This window comes from Elgaria multicarinata, chromosome 3 (assembly GCF_023053635.1).
Source record: "Elgaria multicarinata webbii isolate HBS135686 ecotype San Diego chromosome 3, rElgMul1.1.pri, whole genome shotgun sequence".
NCBI classification, from domain to species: domain Eukaryota; kingdom Metazoa; phylum Chordata; class Lepidosauria; order Squamata; family Anguidae; genus Elgaria; species Elgaria multicarinata.
This window is the reverse complement of record NC_086173.1, coordinates 164,174,437-164,196,321: the sequence shown is the minus strand read 5'-3', so window position 1 is coordinate 164,196,321 and position 21,885 is coordinate 164,174,437. Positions and strand designations below refer to the sequence as shown.

Sequence of the window (21,885 nt, the reverse complement as noted above, 5' to 3'; positions counted from 1 at the left end):
CACGGAATAACGGGCTCAAGTTAAAGGAAGCCAGATTCCAGCTGGACTTCAGGAAAAACTTCCTGACTGTTAGAGCAGTACGACAATGGAATCAGTTACCTAGGGAGGTAGTGGGCTCTCCCACACTAGAGGCCTTCAAGAGGCAGCTGGACGACCATCTGTCAGGGATGCTTTAGGGTGGATTCCTGCATTGAGTAGGGGGTTGGACTCGATGGCCTTGTAGGCCCCTTCCAACTCTGCTATTCTATGATTCTATGATAAAGCCCTAAACTGCTTAGGACCCAGATAACAGAGAGAGCACCTTCTCCTATTTCAACCAGAGGTCATCAGACGGGATGCTCTTGGTGTTTCCACATGGACCTTCACCCAGGTTGTCCACCTGGAATAGAGCCTTCAGTGTGGTGGCCCCCTTTATATAGGATTCCCTTTCTCTGGAGTTGAGATAGGTGTTAACACTGGGTTATTTCTGGCCCCCGCTGAAAATATTCATATTTCAAGAAACTGACCAGCCATGTTTTTTATCGGTGTTCTTGTTTTAAAAACAATTTTGAATATGGAATGATATACTCTTGTCTTCTTAGTTTTTATCTTTTCTTGTTCATCACTCTAGAATCTTGTACATATGGAGCAGCATATAAATGTTGTAAATAAAATAAAATAAATACATAGTGAACTTAAACACAGCATCATAAGCAGGAATGGAATAGAGAACTGTTTTGTCCCATTCTCAGGCAATCAATGGATCACCACTTAGCATCTGTATCTGAAGTGATTTTGGATCTCAATTTCTACTGTATTTAGCAAAAATTCTTCTGTGTGCATTTGACCTGGCAACATCTCTCTAAAGAGGGTTTGTTTAAGTCAGCTAATTGGTGGAGGAGTAACACAGCTAATACTTCTTTTAAACAGATTGATTGCATTTATATCCCGCCTGTTTTCCTCCAAGGAGCTCCAGGAGGCATACACAATCCTCTCCCTCTCCGTTTCTATCCTCACAACAACCCTGTGAGGTAGGTTGGGCTGAGAGAGTGTGTGACTGGCCCAAAGTCACTCAGTGAGCTTCCATGGTTGAGTAGAAACCTGAACCCAGATCTCCTGACTCACAGTCCAACACTCTAGCCACTACACCATACTAGCTCACGACACACTTAGACTTCTTCGATTGGATGTCATGCTCTACCATATACTCCTGGCCTATTTCTTCCCATTTTACATTTGGACCATCAAAAACATTTCATCTTCATCCCCTTGGGGTGATTTGACTCAAACGGATGCTGCCCAGCTCTTGTTGGCTTTCCCCAATGTTTAGTTTAAAAGCTGCTCTGCACCTTTTTTATGTTTAGCACTAGCAGTCTAGTTCCATTTTGGTTTAAATGGACTCCATCCCTCTTGTACAGGCCCAGCTAGTCCAAAAATGTTCCCCAGTGTCCACCAAATCTGAACCCATCCTCTCTACACCACGGTCGCCTTCACACATTGAGACTCTTCAGCTTCGCCTGTCTAGCTGGCCCTGCATGGAACGGCAGCATTTCAGAGAAAGCCACCGTGGTGATCCTGGATTTCAACCTCCTACCAAGCAAGCTCAATTTGGCTTCCAGGACCTAACGAATATATTTCACCGCATCACTGGTACCCACATGGACCACGACAACTGACTCCTCCCTGGTACTGTCTGCTATGCTATGTAGATGGTGTGTGATATCTGCAACCTTTGCAACAGGCAGGCCATTCACCATGCAGCCTACTGATGGTATGTGTCTTCTTACATTATCTACCTGCTTCTTGGAAGTTCACGCCGAGCCAGTGCAAATGGATTCTCTGCCCTTATAAACGTGCACATCCTATAATGCAATGGACTGAGGACCTAACAAGGCTTTCAACATTTGAATAGGTGGTATGTAGATGCACTTGCAAATGTATGCTTCCAGATATTTGGTCTGCGGTTGTTGAAGTTCATGTATAGTTCTTAGCCATATATATATATATATATATATATATATATATATATATATATATATATACTCTCTCTCTCTCTCTCTCTCTCTCTCTCTCTCTCTCTCTCTGTGTGTGTGTGGGGGGGGGGTTATTTCATATTGGTGCATTGAAACTGATATATTAAAAACTATGCAGCTATATATTTCTTTTCCTTTTGTTGACATTTCACAAAAAATGTAATTAAAAGGAACTACGCTGGCAGTGGGATGGCATTCCCCACAGCGTTAGCTTAAAGGGTGTGGTCAGGTCATTGGCTCCTTCAGCTCTGTCCTCCAAGGAAGGAGAATGATTGTGGGCTCAAAAGGAGCAGTGTGTGTGTGTGTGTGTGTGTGTGTGTATCTGTTGCCTGGGGTTGTGGGGTTGTAAAGGTTTTGCCTGTTTTGGGTGGATGAAGGCAAGAGGACTGTTAGGGAAATTCCCCTAACCCGATAGGGAAGGAACGACTCCAACAACCGGTCCAGACACATTATTTTACTATGTACATAAGAGACAGCCCACCCTCAGCAAACCGATGGCATATCAGCATACTTTTATACTCATCAAAGTTGCTCTGATGAAGTTATACTTTTCCCTCCTCCCTCCTGTGATTGATCACAAGTCCCATACATGTTCCCTAAACAGAAACCCATTCTTACATAAACAATGCCGTATTTTGGCAGCCTATGACTGATACAAAATGTTGCATTCTGTTCTTTGATAAGCACCTCAAAGAGAAATAGGAAGTCCGGAATATACCCTGGCCCTTCAGAAATGCCTAGTCAGGGGACTTAGACGATAAACAAATGACACGATGCGCCTCTTAGTCTGTGTTACTCAGCCTGGTTCCTAAACACAACGGCAGATGTGTTTAAGGAAAAAGTAACACGTGACCATAGCAGATAAGGAGCCAAGAGATCAGGACAGTCTTGAGGCTTTCTGTGTCTTTTTGTTTTTAGAGGCACGAAGGTGGGGGCTAGAGGGAAAATGTCAGGAGTATGTGTGAAATATGCTTGAGCAATTTATTCACATCAAATTGAGGGGTTTCAAAGGGGTGCTTTCAAATTTCCTTGTCAGGATGACAGGGAAAGAAAGAGCCAGAGGGAGCTTTGATGCCTGAGGGAACTCCCGCATCTGTGGGCCTTTCCTCCGAAACAAGGGAAGCTACAGACTGGGACCCCAAAGTAGGGGTGAGCAAAATGTTCATCTGGATCCATTGACATATCTCTGGATTATTTGCAGTATTTCAGTAAGGGCGAAGAGCCCAACTTATACTGTTGAAATAAAGAAAGCTTGGAGTAAGCAGCAGTGGGTTTGTGTGTAGGACTGAGGGCTTCCCTGAGTTCTGCTACTCAAAACTCATCCCTGAGTTCAAAATTTCTTCCTAGTGTATGTCTTTTGCATCAGGCCGCAGTTGGTGGGTTTCAGGGTTTTAGTAAAACAAAACAAACAAAACCTAGATTTGGCAAGCCTTAAGTTGGCCTTACCTCCCTACCCCTGTCACTTTTCTTCCTCCTTCCTAATAATCACCTACACACACACACACACACACACACACGTTAGAAAGGTGCACATGATCAATAATTTTAAAGTGAGATTTTCTGCCCCCCTCATGGGCTGATTTTCATTATAAGCTTAGCTGCTCTCTTTTGGCTAAATTCCCAGATTAAAACTGGCACAGAAAAGTGGACCTATCCAATCGAAGCTGCCATCCGGACAAGGTGAGGGCTTTCATGTCATCGAGTTGTAGGAATGACTTAAGCCTGGGCTCAGCAGGGATTTACAGGCTGACTTGCAATGGGCTTCTGAGTCCAGAGAGAGTAAAGAGGTGGGGATTAAGTCAACTGGAGTCCCTAACACCACGGAAGGAAAAAGATTGAGGGGAGACATGATAGCACTCTTCAAATACTTAAAAGGTTGTCACACAGAGCACGGCCAGGATCTCTTCCCGATCCTCCCAGAGTGCAGGACACGGAATAACGGGCTCAAGTTAAAGGAAGCCAGATTCCAGCTGGACATCAGGAAAAACTTCCTGACTGTTAGAGCAGTACGACAATGGAACCAATGGCCTAGGGAGGTTGTGGGCTCTCCCACACTAGAGGCCTTCAAGAGGCAGCTGGACAACCATCTGTCAGGGATGCTTTAGGGTGGATTCCTGCATTGAGCAGGGGGTTGGACTCGATGGCCTTGTAGGCCCCTTCCAACTCTGCTATTCTATGATTCTATGATTCTATGAAGCATTTGGGGGTGATCTTGTAAGAGTGGGGAAGAAAGAAAGGAGTTTGTCCTCACAAGGGGCAGTTCAACCAGGCTAACCCTGATTCACGGCCACAATAGAATAAATCCAGTCCCCTTGGGTATTCCTGGCCATAATCTTTCTTTCCCGTGGGAAGGCCAGGGAAGGCTGTTTGGGCTACAATATAATAGGGACCAAAATGACATCAAATCTGAGCACACACATGGCTGGCGGCCGTGGTGACTGGGGATGATGGGAATTGCAGTCTAACTCATCTGGAGGGCAAGCGGAGGGGTGGGTGGGGTGGAATTAAAGGAGGGGCGGGTTAAGGCATGATTCCTGCATTGAGCAGGGGGTTGGACTCGATGGCCTCTTAGGCCCTTCCAACTCTACTATTCTATGATTCTATGATCCAAGAGTTTTCTGGCCAACTCTGCGAAAGGCGCAGAAGCCGCACCGCTGGCCCTCCCCGCCTCCCCTTCTGCAGCCGGAGCCCGGACACACACACACACACCCCGGCTTCCTCCCACGCTATTCGGGGCAGGGAAAACAGCAGCTCGGTAGAAGCCAGAAAACGCTTTGGAGAAGGAAGGATACGGAGTTCCTACCCTTCAGTCCTCCAAGGGTTAACTGAACCGAGCGCTGGTTCCTAGAGAGGCAGGAAGTTCTACAATTGGAGGAGAAACACTCGGAGATGCACCTGGTTTTGTGTTCCGGGAGGGGAATCAGACCGGTGAGATTTCCCTGTTAGGAGGGGGATACTGATCCGCGTGGGCAAAGAGGTGAGGGGGCTGCATTGCAGGGTGGAGGAGCAGGCATCAGTGCTTCGCTTTTTTGGGGGGGGAAGAGAAAAGCCCCCTTTCAGAAAAGGGAAGGGGGGATTCATGGGGTTGGGGTTGGTCCATGCAGTCCAGTAGCTAAGTGGGGCCCAAAGATTCAGTTGGTTGCTGTTGCAGGATCCACTCAGAGATCCACCCAGTCCCGGGGCAGAGAATTGAACATGATCAAAGAAAGAGCAGGGGCAGAAAAGGAAGGGATGGGGCCACCCTTGAAGGAGGAAGTCCGGATTTTCTTCTGTGAGGACTAATGGAGATTGTATTTGACAGATAATGTTTATTGTGGTTTGATTTTTCCGGCTGATGGACCTTGCAGCCTTGAGGTGGAGAACTTCTGGCAGGGCCTGTTCCTCCAGAGGTAAGAGAGCGCTTAGAGTTGCAGCACCTGCCCTCTGGACACCATGTAAGGGGGTGCAAACAGCAGTCCAAATGGAGAGTCTTGGCTCAGGGCTGAGAGTCTATGTGAAGTCTTGGCTCATGGCCTTGTAAAGCTGAGGGCTGCCCCTCCTCCTTGTTGTAGATGGGGTGTTGGGGTTGGGGAGGAATTAGGCTAGCCTGCTCTCCTCAATCGAGGCCAATGCATAACTTTGAAAATAAACTCTGCTGGGATTTGAGCCTTCCCAGTTTCCCCTAAATTCTCTTTGGAGCCCTTGCTCCTGATTATGCTTTCAGAGATAAAGTTTGATTAGGTTGAGGCAGAAGAATTCCCTTCTAAGTGTTGGGATCATCAAGTTGATTCCCTGATTTGGAAGTGTCTCTGTTTTTGCACTCACATTCCCTTTCTCTGTTTCTTTCAGCCGGGGATTCATGGGGGGGGGGGACGACAAATGAAAGAGCACATCAAGTGTCCAGAGAAAGTGTTAAGTTGTCCGATGTAAAAGAGAATATCAAGACAAGATGAACTAGCTGGAGGGAAATCCAAGTAATACAGAGAGGGATATATGTCTGGATTCTGACCTTCATGCAATGATGGTACAACAAAAAACAGCCAAAGAAGCGAGAGAGAAGGAATCCCCTGTGTCTGGAAAAAAGGTCTTTCATAAATCAACTGTGGGTGACCATGGTACAACCCATGAAGCAAAGAAACAACATAAATGCCAGGAGTGTGGAAAGAGATTCAAGAGCAATGCTGACCTTTGTGCCCATCAAAGGACGCACACAGGGGAGAAGCCATTTGACTGTCCAGAGTGTGGGAAAGCATTTAGTCAGAAGGGAACACTTACTGCCCATCAAAGAATCCACTCAGGGGAGAAACCCTTTGAATGCTTCGATTGTGGAAAAAGGTTCCGCCAGAAGGGTGCATTTCAAGTGCATGAAAGAAGACACACAGGGGAGAAGCCATTTAAATGCATAGAATGTGGAAAGGCATTCTACACCACTAGTGACCTTCGAGAGCATCAAAGAACTCACACTGGGGAGAAGCCATTTAAATGCTTGGAGTGCAGAAAGAGCTTCAGCTTGAAGAATGGCCTGATTGCACATCAAAGAACACACACAGGAGAGAAGCCATTTGACTGTCTGGAGTGTGGAAAAGCATTCAGTCATAAGGGAACACTTACGGCCCATCAAAGAATCCACTCTGGGGAGAAACCCTTTGAATGCTTCGAGTGTGGAAAGAGATTCAAAAAGAAGGGTACCCTCCAAGGGCATCAAAGAACACACACTGGGGAGAAGCCATTAAAATGCTTGGAGTGTGGAAAGAGATTCAGGGATAAGCATGACCTTGCTAGACATCGAAGAATTCACACAGGAGAGAAACCGTTTATTTGCCTGCAGTGTGGAAAAGCATTTAGGGAGAAAGGGGCTCTTACTGTCCATCAAAGAAAACACTCTGGGAGGAAGCCATTTAAATGCCTGGAGTGTGGAAAGGGATTCCACTGCCTTAGTGTCTTTCAAGATCATCAAAGAAGGCACAGAGGGGAGTCACCATATAAATGCCTGGAGTGCGGAAAGAGCTTCAGCTCGAAGAATGGCCTTACTTTACATCAAACACTGCACACAGGGGAGAAACCATTTAAATGTTTGCAGTGCGGAAAGAGCTTCAGGAGGAAGGTGAACCTTGCAGTACATCAGCAAATTCACACAGACCAGAAACCATTTGAATGTTCACAGTGTGGAAAGAGATTCTTTTCCAGGCATAGTGTTAGATGTCATCAGCTTATTCACAGAGAAGACAACCCATTTAAATGTGTGGAGTGCGGAAAAGCTTTCAGCGATAAGCATGGCCTTGCTAAACATCAACGAATTCACACAGGAGAGAAGCCATTTGTCTGTCTCGATTGTGGAAAAGCATTTAGTCAGAAGGGCATTCTTACTGTCCATCAAAAAACGCACTCTGGGGAGAAACCATTTGAATGCTTGGAGTGTGGAAAGAAGTTCAGGTGGAAAGTGAACCTTGCAACACATCAGCAAATTCATGCAGATTCAAGAGAAAAACCATTTGAGTGTTTGCAGTGTGAAAAGAAATTCTTTTCCAAGCCCAGCCTTACACGTCATCAGCTTATTCACAGAGAAGACAACCCGTTTAAATGTCTGGAGTGTGGAAAGCTTTTCAGCACTAAGCATGACCTTGCTAGACATAGAAGAATTCATACGGGAGAGAAACCATTTATCTGTCTGGAGTGTGGAAAGGGCTTTACTGATAGGAGAAACCTTATGTATCATCAGAGAACTCGCACAGGGGAAATAACTTTCAATTGCTTGGTGCTTGCAAAGAGATCCCGCCAGAGGGGTCCTCTGCAACACAGTCAAAGTGCTCCCACCAAGACTTCTTTGAAGGAGAAGAAATCTGATAACCCAGATCATCCCTCTGTTACTGTAATGGGGCAAGGTGAGGGGTCCAATGGTAGTGAAGCCTCATCTCAGGTTCCCAGCAAACCATTCAACCCCATCGCGAGTCCAGCCGTGATTCCAGATTCTCCTCCCACTACGCTTGTCTCAACAGACCATAGTTTGCAGTGTATCAGGTGGGATATTCAGAGCCATGATGGGAGAGACTACCTGATTCCCAGAGTACCCTTTTGTCCGGGAAATGCACTAGGGTAAGGGCCCGCTCAGGAACATGGCTCTACTTATGAGGCAGACTCTGACACAGCTGCAGAACCAGGGTCAGCCAGAATAAATACTCCCAGACATTTCCGTGGTTAAGAGCTCCAGCAGAGCCATTGGACTCCATTTATGACCTCAAGATGGGAGAAACTTATTTCAGTGTCTAGAGTATAAACAGAGCTTGAGGTAGAGCGCATGTCTTACTTTACATCAAAGAAGCCTCACAGTACAAGTGATTTAAATACACATTAATCATTCCCTGTGTCTGTATACTGTTGTCTTTTAAGGAGATAGTTTGGTCAACCAATGTGTCAATCAGATTATAGTTTGGATCCAAATGGGGCCTTGGGTGATCAGCCCATTCCAGAAACTAGCATTTTTTACTCGTTTTGGCTCTCGCCCCCAGAAGTGCTACAATGCCGTCACGTGTGGACTAGTACCAGTGGGGCTGAACACTTGTGCAAGGCCCCAATTGGATCCAACCCATGATCTCCCAACTGTGTCTTATGACAGAAAGTTGTATAATGTAGTGGAGTGGGTGACTTGGTTTTGACATGCTGTGTTCCTTTTTCAGCCCCCTGGAAACCCCTAAATGTTGGCGTTGCATGATCCCCTAGCACAGCGTGGGGAGTGACAACTTGGGCTGTAGAAGAAAGGGGGTGTTTTTAAAAGGTCAAATCCCCTCCACCTCTCCATTTTCCAGTTACGGAATTTTCTAATGTAGTAATAGAGACATGTGGAATATGGAAATGTAGAAAAAGAGGTGCTAGCCAAGCCTAAGACTTTTTCTGCCTGAGGCAATGGACAAGTGTTGACTGAACTGGCAGTTGAATTGTAGTTTAACACTGACAATGTTCTGTTCCATAAAGGTTTGGGGGCACCCCCAAGCCACAACTATCCTTGAAAAAGATGCAAAATCGAATTAATGAAAATGGGTTTGCCCTCCCAGCTCTTGATTATAACATCAGGCCTATTTTCCCCTTAGATCTCATTTTCCACCTTGGTCATTTTTGGAATCTTCCAATCAGGATCCTTTCTCTAAATGGAGGCGTTAGGTTCTTGGCACAAATGGAGAGGTTTTCACTCAAAGTTATAGCTGATAGAAATGGGGCCGTATAAGGTCACATCACTTATGTTTTTCTCCATTTTGTCATGCTGATGACACACGGGTCTATCTCCCTGTAACATCTGAATATGTTGTAGGCAGTGCACGACTTGGATCAGTGCTTAGACTCAGCAGTGGGCTGAATGAGGGCAAACAAACTGAAGCTTGGAACAAAACATTGTTTTTCTTCTTTGTGCATTTGACCTGGAAACATCTCTCAAAATAGGGTTTGTCAGAGGCCTTAGCTAGACCTAAGATTTATCCCGAGATACAACAGTGAATGACACAGGAGCCCTAGAGTGACCAGATTTAAAAGAGGGCAGGGCTCCTGCAGCTTTAACTGTTGTGAGGAAGAGGGAATTTCACCATGTTCCCCATATATACAAATGACACCTGCTGAAATTCCCTTTTCAATACAACAGTTAATGATACAGGAGCCCTGTCCTCCTAGAGTGACCAGATTTAAAAGAGGGCAGGGCTCCTGCAGCTTTAACTGTTGTGAGGAAGAGGGAATTTCACCATGTTCCCCATATATACAAATGACACCTGCAGAAATTTCCTTTTCAATACAACTGTTAAAGATTCAGCAGCCCTGTCCTCCTTTTCATATGGTCACCCTAGGTGGGCAGAATGTTGATCTGTATCCATTGGTAGATCTCTGGATTATTTGAAGTAGTTCAGCAAGGGGGGACTGCTAATTCTTGAATAACCACAACTAAATGACCCCCTCCCCCATATTCACGGAAGGCCAAAATTATACTGTTGAAATGAAGAAACCTTGGAGTAATCAGCAGTGGATTTGTGTGTAGGATCAAGGGCTTTACTGAATTCTGCGACTCAAAACGAATCCCTAGGTTCTGGATTTCTTCCTTCCTGGCATATATCTTTTGCATCAGGCAGCAGTTGGTGGGCTTCAGTAAATCTGCACCGCATACGCTTTCCTCCCTCCTGCCCCCTTTTCTTCCCCCCTTCCCAATAGCCACCTGCATACACAGTTGTTAGAAAGGTGAACATTGTCAACAATTTTAAAGTGACTTTGCCGCCCCATTCATTATAAACCTAGCTGCTGTCTTTTGGCTAAATTCCTGAATTAAAACTCTTGTTCTTAAAGTGCCACACACCCACTCAAAGAGATGGGGATTAAGTCAACTGCCTATACACCCATTACCTCTTTTTTTTTTTAACACACGCACAGAAAAGTGAATCACTCCAGCAAAAGCCGCCATCCAGACAAGGTGAGGGAGGCCTTTCATGTATTTGAGTTGTAGGAAGGACTTAAACCTGAACTCAGCAGGTATTTACAGGCTGCCTTGCAATGGGCTTCTAAGTGTGGAGAGATCAAGGAGGTGGGGATTAAATTAACTGGAGTCCCTAACACTGCAGAAAGAAAAAATAAGCATCTTGTAAGGGTGGGAAGGAAAGAAAGGAGTTTGCCCTCACAAGGGACAGGTCAACCAGGCACGGGCACAGTAACAAAAGAGATCAAAGAGGTGCACTGATCCTAACCTCCTCTGGTCCGCTTTGCAAAGGACCTCGCCACCGCTGGTCAAACCAGTTTCTCCTATGACCCCGCCTTTGATGGCGACAGGATACAGGCAAGGAAGAGAGGAATGAATATTCCTGGCCACAACCTTTCCCGCTGAATGGCCAGAAGAGGCTGTTTGGGGTGCAAGATAACAGGGACCAAAGGGAGATCAAATTTGAGCACACACATGGCTGGTGGAAGTGTATGACTGGGGATGATGGGAATTGCAGTCGAACCCATCTGGAGGGCACCAGGTCGGGGAAGGCTGAACTGATCCAAGGATTTTCTGGCCAGCTCTGAGGAAGGAGCAGCCGCACTGCCTGCCCGCCTCCCCTGCTGCAGCCGAAGCCCAGACTCCCTCCCGGCTTCCTCCCAGGGTCTTCAGGGGAGGGAAAGCAGCAGCTCGGAAGGAGCCAAGAGAAGCCGCCTAAAAGCTCCGGTGAAGGGGGGCAGCAGGAAGGGGGGCAGTCGAGCTCCTGCCCTTCAGTCCGTCAAGGGTTAATCTCAACTGAGTCTTGGTTCCTAGAGAGGCAGGAAGTTCCACAATGGGGGGGGGGAGAAACACCCGGAGCTGCACCAGGTTTTTTGTTCCGGGAGGGGAATCAGACAGGTGAGATTCCCCTGTGAGGAAGAGGAGGAGGAGGCTGGTCCGCGGGGAGGGCAAAGAGGTGAGGGGGCTGCATTGCGAGGAGGAGGAGGAGGGCGGAGGCACCGATGCTTTGCTTTTGGGGGGAGGAAGAGAAAAGCCCCCTTTCTGAAGAGAGAGGGAGGGAAGCATAGGGTGGATGGGTTTGGTCCATGCAGCCCAGTCGCCAAATGGGGCCTAAAGGTTCACATGGATGCAGGATCCACTCAGAGATCCACCCAGTCCCAGACCGAGGGATTGAAGAGGTGCAAAGAAAGAGCAGCGGCAGGGGAGGGAGGCAGGGATGGGGCCACCCTTGAAAGAGGAAGTCAGGATTTTTCTTTTCTAAGGACTAACGGAGATCACGTTTGACAGATATTGTTTATTGTGGTTGGGTTTTCCCCACTGATGAATCTTGCAGCCCTGAGGTGGAGAACTTCTGGCAGGGCCTGATCCTCCTGTGGTAAACGAGCACTTAGGGTTGCAGCACCTGCCCTCTGGACACGCACCCCAGGGACCCGAGGCGTCAGCCCTCACCTTGTGACCTCTGTAGTCTGTCACTGAAGGGTGACCCAGCCAGCAGGGTGTTGGCTGACGAGTGACAAATTTATTTTTATTTTATTTTATTTGCTTAAAACATTTGTAACCCCCTCTATATCATTAAGATCTCAGGGTAACGTATTTAACATATTCAGAGTATTATGCATTGTGTTTTTGTTAGGGTGGTATATAAATCTATGAACTGAATAAGTAAAATAACGCAAGTATCTGCATTTTTGTGTGAAGAAAAATTCATTATTTTTCCTTCTCCCCCCCCCCCCCTTTCAGTTCAAAGTGTCCTTTGAGCAGGCGACTGTGTCTTTCCCCAAGGAGGAGTGGGCTCTACTGGGCTGAAGGTATAAAACTCTCTTCTTATCCATTCATTCCTCACAGCTCATTGACAGGTTTTGACAAGCCAATGTTAAGGTTACACTACTGCACTGTGACCTGTGTGGGGCTCCTTTTAGGAAGGTTTGTATACAGCATCGGGTGCAAATTGCTGCTACTAAATTGGTGTCTGGAATCCACTCTGTGGAGCACGTCACTCCAAGGCTGTTTGATGTTTACTATGAGCACAGGAAACGGCCGAAAAATCCTGAGTCAGCCCATTGGTCCATACAACCTGGTATTGTCAAACGTCCTTGGCAGCGGCTCTCCAAAATCTCAGGCACGTTTAATTCCTAGCATTAGGTAGAGTTGTCAGGAATTGAACCCGGGACTTCTTTCATGCAAAGCACTGAAGCGCAAACTGAAGTGTCAGTGATTGCCTGAGCTGTTTGGGACCAGGCTATATGAAGGACTCCCTTTTCTCCCATGATTCTGGCCATCCATTGGGAACAATCTGCTCGTCCCACCACCATCTGAGGCTAGGATGGACAGTGTGTGGGTGAGTAGGAGACAGGGCCTTCTTATCTGTGGCCCTGTGCAGCTCCCTATCCTGGGAAGCCTGCCTCGTCTTTTCCTTCCAGTTCTTAGGTTGATAGTGAAGGTTATTGTGTTTTAATGGGTTATTAATGTGTTGGGCTGTTTTCGTTGCAGCTACAACTTGCCTCTTGTTTTCCCTATTTATCATGCTCCTTATTTGGCTGATAGTTCTTTCAAGCGCTCTCTTGGTATTGATATTATTGTGTGTTGCCATGACAAACTGCTTTGACCAAACAGTGGCAAATAAACACGTAAAGTGTTAATTTGAAGCCTGTCTTTTGTGGAGTCTCACCTGGAAAGAAAACCTAGTAGATAGATTTTTCTGTAGCGCTATCTGCTTTGGTGGGTGTAGGAGAATTATTGATAAGATTATTGATAACATTTTATTTATTTTATTTATTTATTTATTTATCATACTTATATCCCGCTCCTCAGCCAAAAAAGGCTCTCGGAGCGGCTTACACTTAGCAAAAAAGACAGTCCCTGCCCTCAGGCTTACAATCTAATAAAGACATGACACACAAGGAAAAGGAGTCAAGGAGGGAGGGAGGGAGGAGAGAGAGAGAGAGAGAGAGAGAGAGTCCAGCAGGAGCAGGCCCCGATGTTACTTCTGCCTGCTCCTGTCCCCTCGGTCTTTCTTCTTCCCCACAGGGCCAAGATGGCAGTTTGCCCTGTGGGGGGCGGGGAAGAGTCCAGCAGGAGCAGGCCCCGATGTTACTTCTGCCTGCTCCTGTCCCCTCGGTCCTTCTTCTTCCCCACAGGGCCAAGATGGCAGTTTGCCCTGGGGGGGGGAAGAGTCCAGCAGGAGCAGGCCCCGATGTTACTTCTGCCTGCTCCTGTCCCCTCGGTCCTTCTTCTTCCCCACAGGGCCAAGATGGCAGTTTGCCCTGTGGGGGTGGGGGAAGAGTCCAGCAGGAGCAGGCCCCGATGTTACTTCTGCCTGCTCCTGTCCCCTCGGTCCTTCTTCTTCCCCACAGGGCCAAGATGGCAGTTTGCCCTGGGGGGGGGAAGAGTCCAGCAGGAGCAGGCCCCGATGTTACTTCTGCCTGCTCTGTCCCCTCGGTCCTTCTTCTTCCCCACAGGGCCAAGATGGCAGTTTGCCCTGTGGGGGGGGGGGAAGAGTCCAGCAGGAGAAGTACTGGACATAAAAGTCCTGGATGTACTGGACACAGCCACTTCATCACAAACTAAGCAGGGTAGTCATGCACCTTTCTTGAAGACAGGATAAACCTTCAAGAGGCAGCTGGACAACCATCTGTCAGGGATGCTTTAGGGTGGATTCCTGCATTGAGCAGGTAGTTGGACTCGATGGCCTTGTAGGCCCCTTCCAACTCTTCTGTTCTATGATTCTATGAATTGGGCTAGCCGTCTCTCCTCAATGGGGAAGGCCAATGCATAACCCTGAAAATGAACTCTGCTGGGGTTTGAGCCTTCCCAGTTTCCCTTAAATTCTCTTTGGCGTCTTGTTTCTGTGTTATCTGTACAGCACCATGTACATTGATGGTGCTATATATATAAATAATAATAATAATATTATGCTTTGGGAGATGAAGTTTGATGAGGGTTTGGCAACTGAATTTTCCCCTTCTAAGTGGTGGGAACAATGGGTTGATTTCCTGATTTGGAAGTGCCCCTCTTTTTGCACTCACATTCCCTTTATTTCTTTCAGCTGGGCCTGCGTGGGGGGAAAACAAATGAAAGAGCACATCAGATATCCAGAGAAAGCGATAAGTTGCCAGATGTGAAAGAGAATATTAGGACTCAAGACAGGATGAACAAGCTGGAGGGAAAGCCAAGAAATAAAAAGAGGAGCATATGTCTGGATACTGACCTCCATGCAATGACGGTTCAACCAAAAACACCCGAAGAAGCGAGCAAGAAGAAATCCTCTACGTCTGGAAAAACAATCTCTCATGAATCAACCCTGGGTGACCACTGCAGAATCCATGCAGCAAGGAAACGATATAAATGCATTCAATGTGGAAAGCGATTCAAGGGCAATGCTGACCTTCGCACCCATCAAAGAAAGCACACAGGGGAGAAGCCATTTGGCTGTCCAGAGTGTGGAAAAGAATTTAGTCAGAAGGGGACACTTACTCTCCATCAAAGAACACACTCAGGGGAGAAGCCATTTAAATGCCTGGAGTGTGCAAAGGGATTCCTCTGCAGTAGTGCCCTTCAAGAGCATCAAAGAAGGCACATCGGAGAGCTGCCATATAAATGCTTGGGGTGCAGAAAGAGCTTCAGCTCAAAGAACGGCCTTGCTTTACATCAAAGACTACACACAGGGGAGAAACCATTTGAATGTTTGCAGTGTCGAAAGAGATTCTTTTTCAAGCACAGCGTTAAACGTCACCAGTTAATTCACAGAGTACCCAAGGCATTTAAATGTCTAGAGTGCGGAAAGAGTTTCGGCAATAAGCATTACCTTGCTGAACATCAAAGAATTCACACAGGAGAGAAACCAGTCATCTGTCTGGAGTGTGGAAAAGCATTTCGTCATAATGGGGCACTTACTGTCCATCGAAGAATCCACTCAGGGGAAAAACCATTTAAATGTGTGCCGTGTGGAAAAAGCTTCAAGTGGAAAGCGAACCTTGCAAGACATCAGCGAATTCACGCAGGCACAGCAGTGAAACTATTTGAATGTTCACAGTGTGAAAAGAGTTTCTTTTACAGGCGCAGCTTTACACGTCATCAGCTTGTTCACAGCGGAGACAAGCCGTTTAAATGTCAGGAGTGCGGAAAGGGCTTCACAGATAAGCATGACCTTGCTAAACATCAACGAATTCACACAGGAGAGAAACCATTTATCTGTCTGGAGTGTGGAAAAGCATTTACTCAGAAGGGGGGACTTACTGTGCATCAAAGAACACACTCCGGGGAGAAACCATATGAATGCTTGGAGTGTGGAAAGAGATACTGCCAGAAGGTTGCTCTTCAAGCTCATCAAAGAACTCACATAGGGGAGAAGCCATTTAAATGCCAGGAATGTGGAAAGGGATTCCATTGCAGTAGTGTCCTTCAAGACCATCAGAGAACACACACTGAGGAGAAGCCGTATAAATGCCAAGAGTGCGGAAAGAGGTTCAGATCAAAGAACAGCCTTACTATACATCAAAGAATTCACCCAGGGGAGAGACCATTTGAATGTTTGCAGTGTGGAAAGTGCTTCAAGTGGAAGAGAAGCCTTACAGCACATCAGCGAACTCACACAGACACAGGAGAAAAATCATTTGAATGTTTGCAGTGTGGAAAGAGCTTCAGGTGGAAGGGGTCTCTTCAAATACATCAGCAAGTTCACACAGACACGGAAGAGAAACCCTTTAAATGTTGGCGGTGTGGAAAGAGATTTTTTTCCAGGCACAGCCTTAGACGTCATCAGCTTATTCACAAAGAAGACAACCCGTTTAAATGTCTCGAGTGTGGAAAGAGTTTCCGGGATAAGCATGACCTTGCTAGACATAGAAGAATTCATACAGGAGAGAAACCATTTGTCTGTCTGGAGTGCGGAAAGAGCTTTACTAATAGGACAAATCTTGTATATCATCAGACAACTCGTACAGGGGAGAGACCTTTTAATTGCTTGGTGCTTGCAAAGAGGTCCCGCCAGACGGGTCCTGTGCGATACGACCAAAGTGCTCACACAGAGATTTCTTTGAAGGTGGAGAACTTGGATATTCCTGATCATCCCTCTGTTACCGTAATCGTGGGGCAAGATGAGGGCTCCGGTGCTAGTGACGCCTCCTCCGAGGTTCCCAGCAAACCATTCCACCCTGTCACGAACTCAGCCGTGATTCCAGATTCTCCTTTCACCGCCCACAGCTCAACAGAGCACAGTCTGCACTGCATCCAGTGGGATACTCAGAGCCATGGTGGGAGAGACTACTTGATTCCCAGAGTACCCTTTCACCCAGGAAATGCACTTGACTAAGGGCCTGCTCAGGAACAGGGCTGTACTTATGAGGCAGACTCCAATGCAGCTGCAGAATCCGGGTCAGTCAGAATAAATGCTCCCAGAATTTTCCTTGGTTAAGAATTCCAGTAGCGCTATTTGACTCCATTTACGGTCTCAAGACGGGAGAAACTTATTTCAGTGTTTAGGGTATAAACAGAGGCTGAGGCAGAGCACACGTCTTACTTTACATCCCAGAAACCTCACAGTAAAAAGGATTTAAATGCACATGGGTGATTATGTTAATCATTCCCAGTATCCATATACTGTTTTCTTTTAAGGACATAGTTTCATCAACCAACATGTAAATTATATAATGGTTTGGATCCAAATGAGGCCTTAGGCGATCGGCCTATTCCAGAAATTAGCGCTTTTTCTAGTTTTGGCTCTTGCCCTCGGAAGTGCTACGTTGCAGTCACGTGCGGATTGGTGCCAGTGGGTCTAGCCACGCGTGGAAGGCCCCAATCGGATCCAACCCATGACCTCCCAACTGTGTCTTACGACAGAAAGTTGTATGATGTAGTGGAGTGGGTGACGTGATTTTGACATGCTGTGTTCCTTTTACATCCTTCTGGAAGCCCCCAAATGTTGGTGTTGCGTGATCCCCTAGCACAATGTTGGAGTGACACCGTGGGCTGCAGAAGAAGGGGGATGTCCTAGCCAAACCCAAGAGTTTTTTCTGCCTGAGACAACGGGCAAGAAGGTGCATCCCTTCCTTCCCACGGACAAATGTTGACCGAACTGGCAGTTGAATTTTTGTTTAACACTTGCACTCCGTGTTCTGTTTCGTAAAGGTTTGTGGATTCCCCCTCTTCCACGAATATCCTTGAAAACGATGCAACATCCAATTAATGATGGTGGGTTTCACCTCCCAGATCTTGTTTATATCATCAGGCCTATTGACGTGTTCTAAATTTTGGTCTTTTCCACTTAGATCTGCTTTTTCCAGCTAAGTTAGTTTTGGAATCTTCCAATCGGAATCCTTTCTCTAAATGGAGGCGTTAGGTTCTTAGCACAAATGGAGAGGGTTCCACCCACAGTTATAGCTGATAGAGATGTGGGTCATATGATGTCACGTCAGTTCCATTTTGTTCCATTTTGCCATTCTGATGAGACACAGGCCTATCTCCCTGTAACATCTGAATATGGTGAGTGCAGTGCAAGACCAGGATCAGCGCCTAGACTCAGCAATGGGTTGGATGAGGCCGGAAGCCTCATCCAACTGAAGCCTGGGGGGAGCAGAGAGTGTTTTTTCTTCTTCATTGTGCATTTGACCTGGAAACATCTCTGTAAGCAGGGTTTGTCCAAGTCAGCTAATTGATGGAGGTGTAACACAGCTAATGTTTCTTTTATACATATAAAGCTGAATGTATGTGTGTGTTTGTATGTCCAGAAATTCTAGTCCACCTTCAGAAGAGCTAGAAATTTAAAATTTTGGACGCTGAAAGGCCTTGGTGTAAAATGAATCAGATATTTTTTAAAAAAAAACACTAAAAAATTATTTTCAACTGTTAAAAAAAATATTAAAGACTAAACTGAGGCTTTGGCAGCCATTATGCCTACAATTCTGGGCGGTTCACAATTTTTGTGAACTGCCCAGAGAGCTTCGACAATTGGGCGGTGTAAAAATGCAATAAATAAATAAGCTCCCCGCATACCTTGGCCAGGATGGTTGACTTACCCGGCTCCAGGAGTGATGGGGCACTCATGGCGCCTGACCTGCTGTAGTTTATTTCATAGAATCATAGAGTTGGAAGGGGCCTATTAAGGCCATCGAGTCCAACCCCCTGCTCAATGCAGGAATCCACCTTAAAGCATCCCTGACAGATGGCTGTCCAGCTGCCTCTTGAAGGCCTCCAGTGTGGGAGAGCCTTTTGGAAAATTATTAGTTCTGGGCGCTCAGAGTGTTAATTCTGAGCCCTTAATCTGTTTAGACTATTACAGGCTGAACCAATGACTAGTAGTAGTAGCAGCGGCTCTCAGCTCAGGACGCAGCAAAGACCAATGAGGCAAAGGATTCCTTGTAAGTTGAAAGCACATTCTTTACTGACAGTTATAATAATTTAGTTATGGCAGCACATATACAAATACTCACAGACGTTCAATCAATACAGCAATACATCCAAGTTGGGGTAAGATGAGGGAAGAACATACAAAACACAGCTACTTATATAGGCAGACCTGTACACTGATGCAATCACTAATTGATTAATTACTGAAAATACATTCCCCACAAAAATTCAATAAGTGTCCAGCTGAAATGTTGACCTTTATGTGATTATGTTCTGCTGACTCCTCACTTCTTCCAGGTCCTCCAGGTAATTGTAAAAACAGGGAAGAATAAAAACCAGGATCCAATCCAGGATCCAACAGAGCCCACTCTGAATAAATGCCTGCTTGCCGGTTTCCAAGATGACCATGCTACCACCCTCTCCTGAGCAAATATATGCCTGTTAGAAGTTGGACGTCAACAAGCATTGTCTCGCTATGTCTATACACCACCAATAGAATGCAAGAGTTCTAGTTAGCAGAGAGTCCCAGGTTGACCCTTCTCTCTGCTGTCCTTTAAACATGTCTTTGTTTAACCATCATGACTTCTACTTCCTGTCTTCTTCCCACAGTCCTGTCTCTCTCAGGTGCTCTCCCTGTCTCGCTCTCCCTCCTCCATTCTAGTCAGACAGAATGCGGATTTCCTATCCCATGTATTTTCCCGAATAAATATGTTTGTCTGCTAAGATAAACACCAGCCTCGCTTTGTGTATCTCTACCTATAAAGCTGAAAGTATGTGAGTTGGATGCATGTCCGGAAATGTTTACCCAGTTCCAGATGAGTTCGAAACTTGCAATTGGGTTATTGACATGTTGGCTACTACATGCCTCTTCTTTTCCCTGTTTTTGGTGCTCCTTATTTAGCGGATTGTTTTTTAAGTGAGCTCTTGGTATTCATAATATTGTGAGTTGCCGTGACAAATTGCATTGATCAGCGGTGAACGAACATGCAAAGTGTTAATTTGATGCTTGTCTTTTTGTGGAGTCTCGACTGGAAAGAAAACCGGGTGGACAGATTTTTCTCTGGTGCCGTCTGCTGTGATGGGTACCTGATAGCAAACATTGAAGGGTGCAAAAACACCCCAGACAATCCAGTTCGGGAGTCCTGGCTCAGGGCTGAGTCCTGAGTACCCCATATATACACGGAGAGCCAAAATTATACTGTTGAAATGAAGAAAGCTTGGGAGTAATCAGCAGTGGATTTGTGTGTAGGATCGAAGGATTCCTTCAGTTCTGCTACTCAAGAATAATCCCTAGGTTCCGAATTTCTTTATTCCTACTGTGTGTCTTTTGCATCAGGCTGCAGTTGGTAGGTTGCAGCGTTTTAGTGAAACAAAACAAGCAAAGCCTAGATTTTGCAAGCCTTGATTCAAGGCTTCCCTCCTTCCCAATAATCACCTATACACACACACACACACACACACACATAGTTGCTAGAAAGGAGCACATGAAGAGCAATTTTAAAGTGAGATTTGCCACCCCCTTCATAGGCAGTTTATGTTATAAGTCTAGCTGCTGCCTTTTGACTAAATCCCCAAATTACAATTGTTCTTAAAGTGCCACACACCCATTACCTCTTTCTTTTAACAGGCACACAGAAAAGTGGATCTATCCAACCAAAGCCCCCATCCAGACAAGGCGGGGGCTTTCATGTCGTTGAGAATATGAGCCAACAGTGCAATATGGCTGCAAGAAAGGCAAATGCTATTTTGGGCTGCATTAATAGAAGTATAGCTTCCAAATCACGTGAGGTCCTGGTTCCTCTCTATTCGGCCCTGGTTAGGCCTCATCTAGAGCATTGCGTCCAGTTCTGGGCTCCACACTTCAAGAAGGACGCAGACAAGCTGGTGCGTGTTCAGAGGAGGGCAACCAGGGTGATCGGGGGTCTGGAAACAAAGCCCTATGAAGAGAGACTGAAAGAACTGGGCATGTTTCGCCTGGAGAAGAGAAGATTGAGGGGAGACATGATAGCACTCTTCAAACACTTAAAAGGTTGTCCCACAGAGGAGGGCCAGGATCTCTTCTCAATCCTCCCAGAGTTCAGGACATGGAATAACGGGCTCAAGTTAAAGGAAGCCAGATTCCAGCTGGACATCAGGAAAAACTTCCTGACTGTTAGAGCAGTATGACAATGGAACCAATGGCCTAGGGAGGTTGTGGGCTCTCCCACACTAGAGGCCTTCAAGAGGCAGCTGGACAACCACCTGTCAGGGATGCTTTAGGGTGGATTCCTGCATTGAGCAGGGGGTTGGACTCAATGGCCTTGTAGGCCCCTTCCAACTCCGCTATTCTATGATTCTATGAGTTGCAGGAATGACTTAAGCCTGGGCTCAGCAGGGATTTACAGGCTGCCTTGCAATGGGCTTCTGAGTCCAGAGAAAGCAAAGAGGTGGGGATTAAGTCAACTGGAGTCCCGAAAACTGCAGAAGGAGAAAGAAGCATTTGGGGGTGATCTTGTAAGAGTGGGGAGGAAAGAAAGGAATTTGCCCTCACAAGGGGCACTGCAGCCAGGCACTGTCCTGATGCACGGTCACAAGAGCAAAAGGGGATGGGAAACGGGCACCCAAACTGATCCTAACTTCCTTTGTTCCTCTTTGCAAAGGACCTCGCAATCACTGGTCAAACCAGTTTCTCCGATGACCCCGCCTTGATTGCGACAGGATACAGGCGACGAACAGCGGAATAAATCCAGGCCCCCTGAGTATTCCTGGCCACAATCTTTCCTGCGGGATGGCCAGAGAAGGCTGTTTCGGCTACCACATAATGGACCAATGTGAGATCAAATCCGAGCACACACACGGGGCTGGTGACGTGCAGACTGGGGATTATGGGAATTGCAGTTATTTTTATTTATTTATTTATTTATTTATTTATATGGCACCATCAATGTACATGGTGCTGTACAGATAACACAGTAAATAGCAAGACCCTGCCGCATAGGCTTGCAATCTAATAAAGTTGTAGTAAACAATAAAGAGGGAAGGAGAATGCAAACAGGCACCAGGTAGGGTGAAGCTAACAGTATGGAGTTAGAACAAACTCAATATTTAAAAGCTATAGGGAAAAGAAAA

General features: G+C 46.3%; 3 protein-coding genes across 5 annotated transcripts in view; all 3 read left to right on the top strand.

Annotated features, from left to right (window-relative positions):
• LOC134396286 (oocyte zinc finger protein XlCOF6-like) overlaps positions 1 to 21,885 on the top strand; it is a 69,412-nt gene that overhangs the window by 11,860 nt on the left and 35,667 nt on the right. The gene's annotated exons all lie outside the window — the stretch shown is intronic.
• LOC134396346 (zinc finger protein 260-like) overlaps positions 5,876 to 21,885 on the top strand; it is an 80,210-nt gene continuing 64,200 nt past the window's right edge. The window contains exons 1-2 of one of the 2 annotated variants that reach the window (XM_063122814.1): positions 5,876 to 7,779; positions 16,442 to 17,512. In XM_063122814.1, coding sequence (XP_062978884.1) covers positions 6,010 to 7,779; positions 16,442 to 16,744 — 2,073 coding nt within the window. In that variant the 5' untranslated portion in view covers positions 5,876 to 6,009 and the 3' untranslated portion in view covers positions 16,745 to 17,512. Of the gene's footprint in view, positions 8,186 to 14,479; positions 14,755 to 16,441; positions 17,513 to 21,885 lie in introns of those variants that run through there. The other variant, XM_063122813.1, reaches the window with a different exon arrangement.
• LOC134396276 (zinc finger protein 850-like) overlaps positions 11,332 to 21,885 on the top strand; it is an 89,940-nt gene continuing 79,386 nt past the window's right edge. The window contains exon 1 of one of the 2 annotated variants that reach the window (XM_063122700.1): positions 11,332 to 11,389. The gene's annotated coding sequence lies outside the window, so the exon portion shown is untranslated. Of the gene's footprint in view, positions 11,390 to 12,179; positions 12,243 to 21,885 lie in introns of those variants that run through there. The other variant, XM_063122701.1, reaches the window with a different exon arrangement.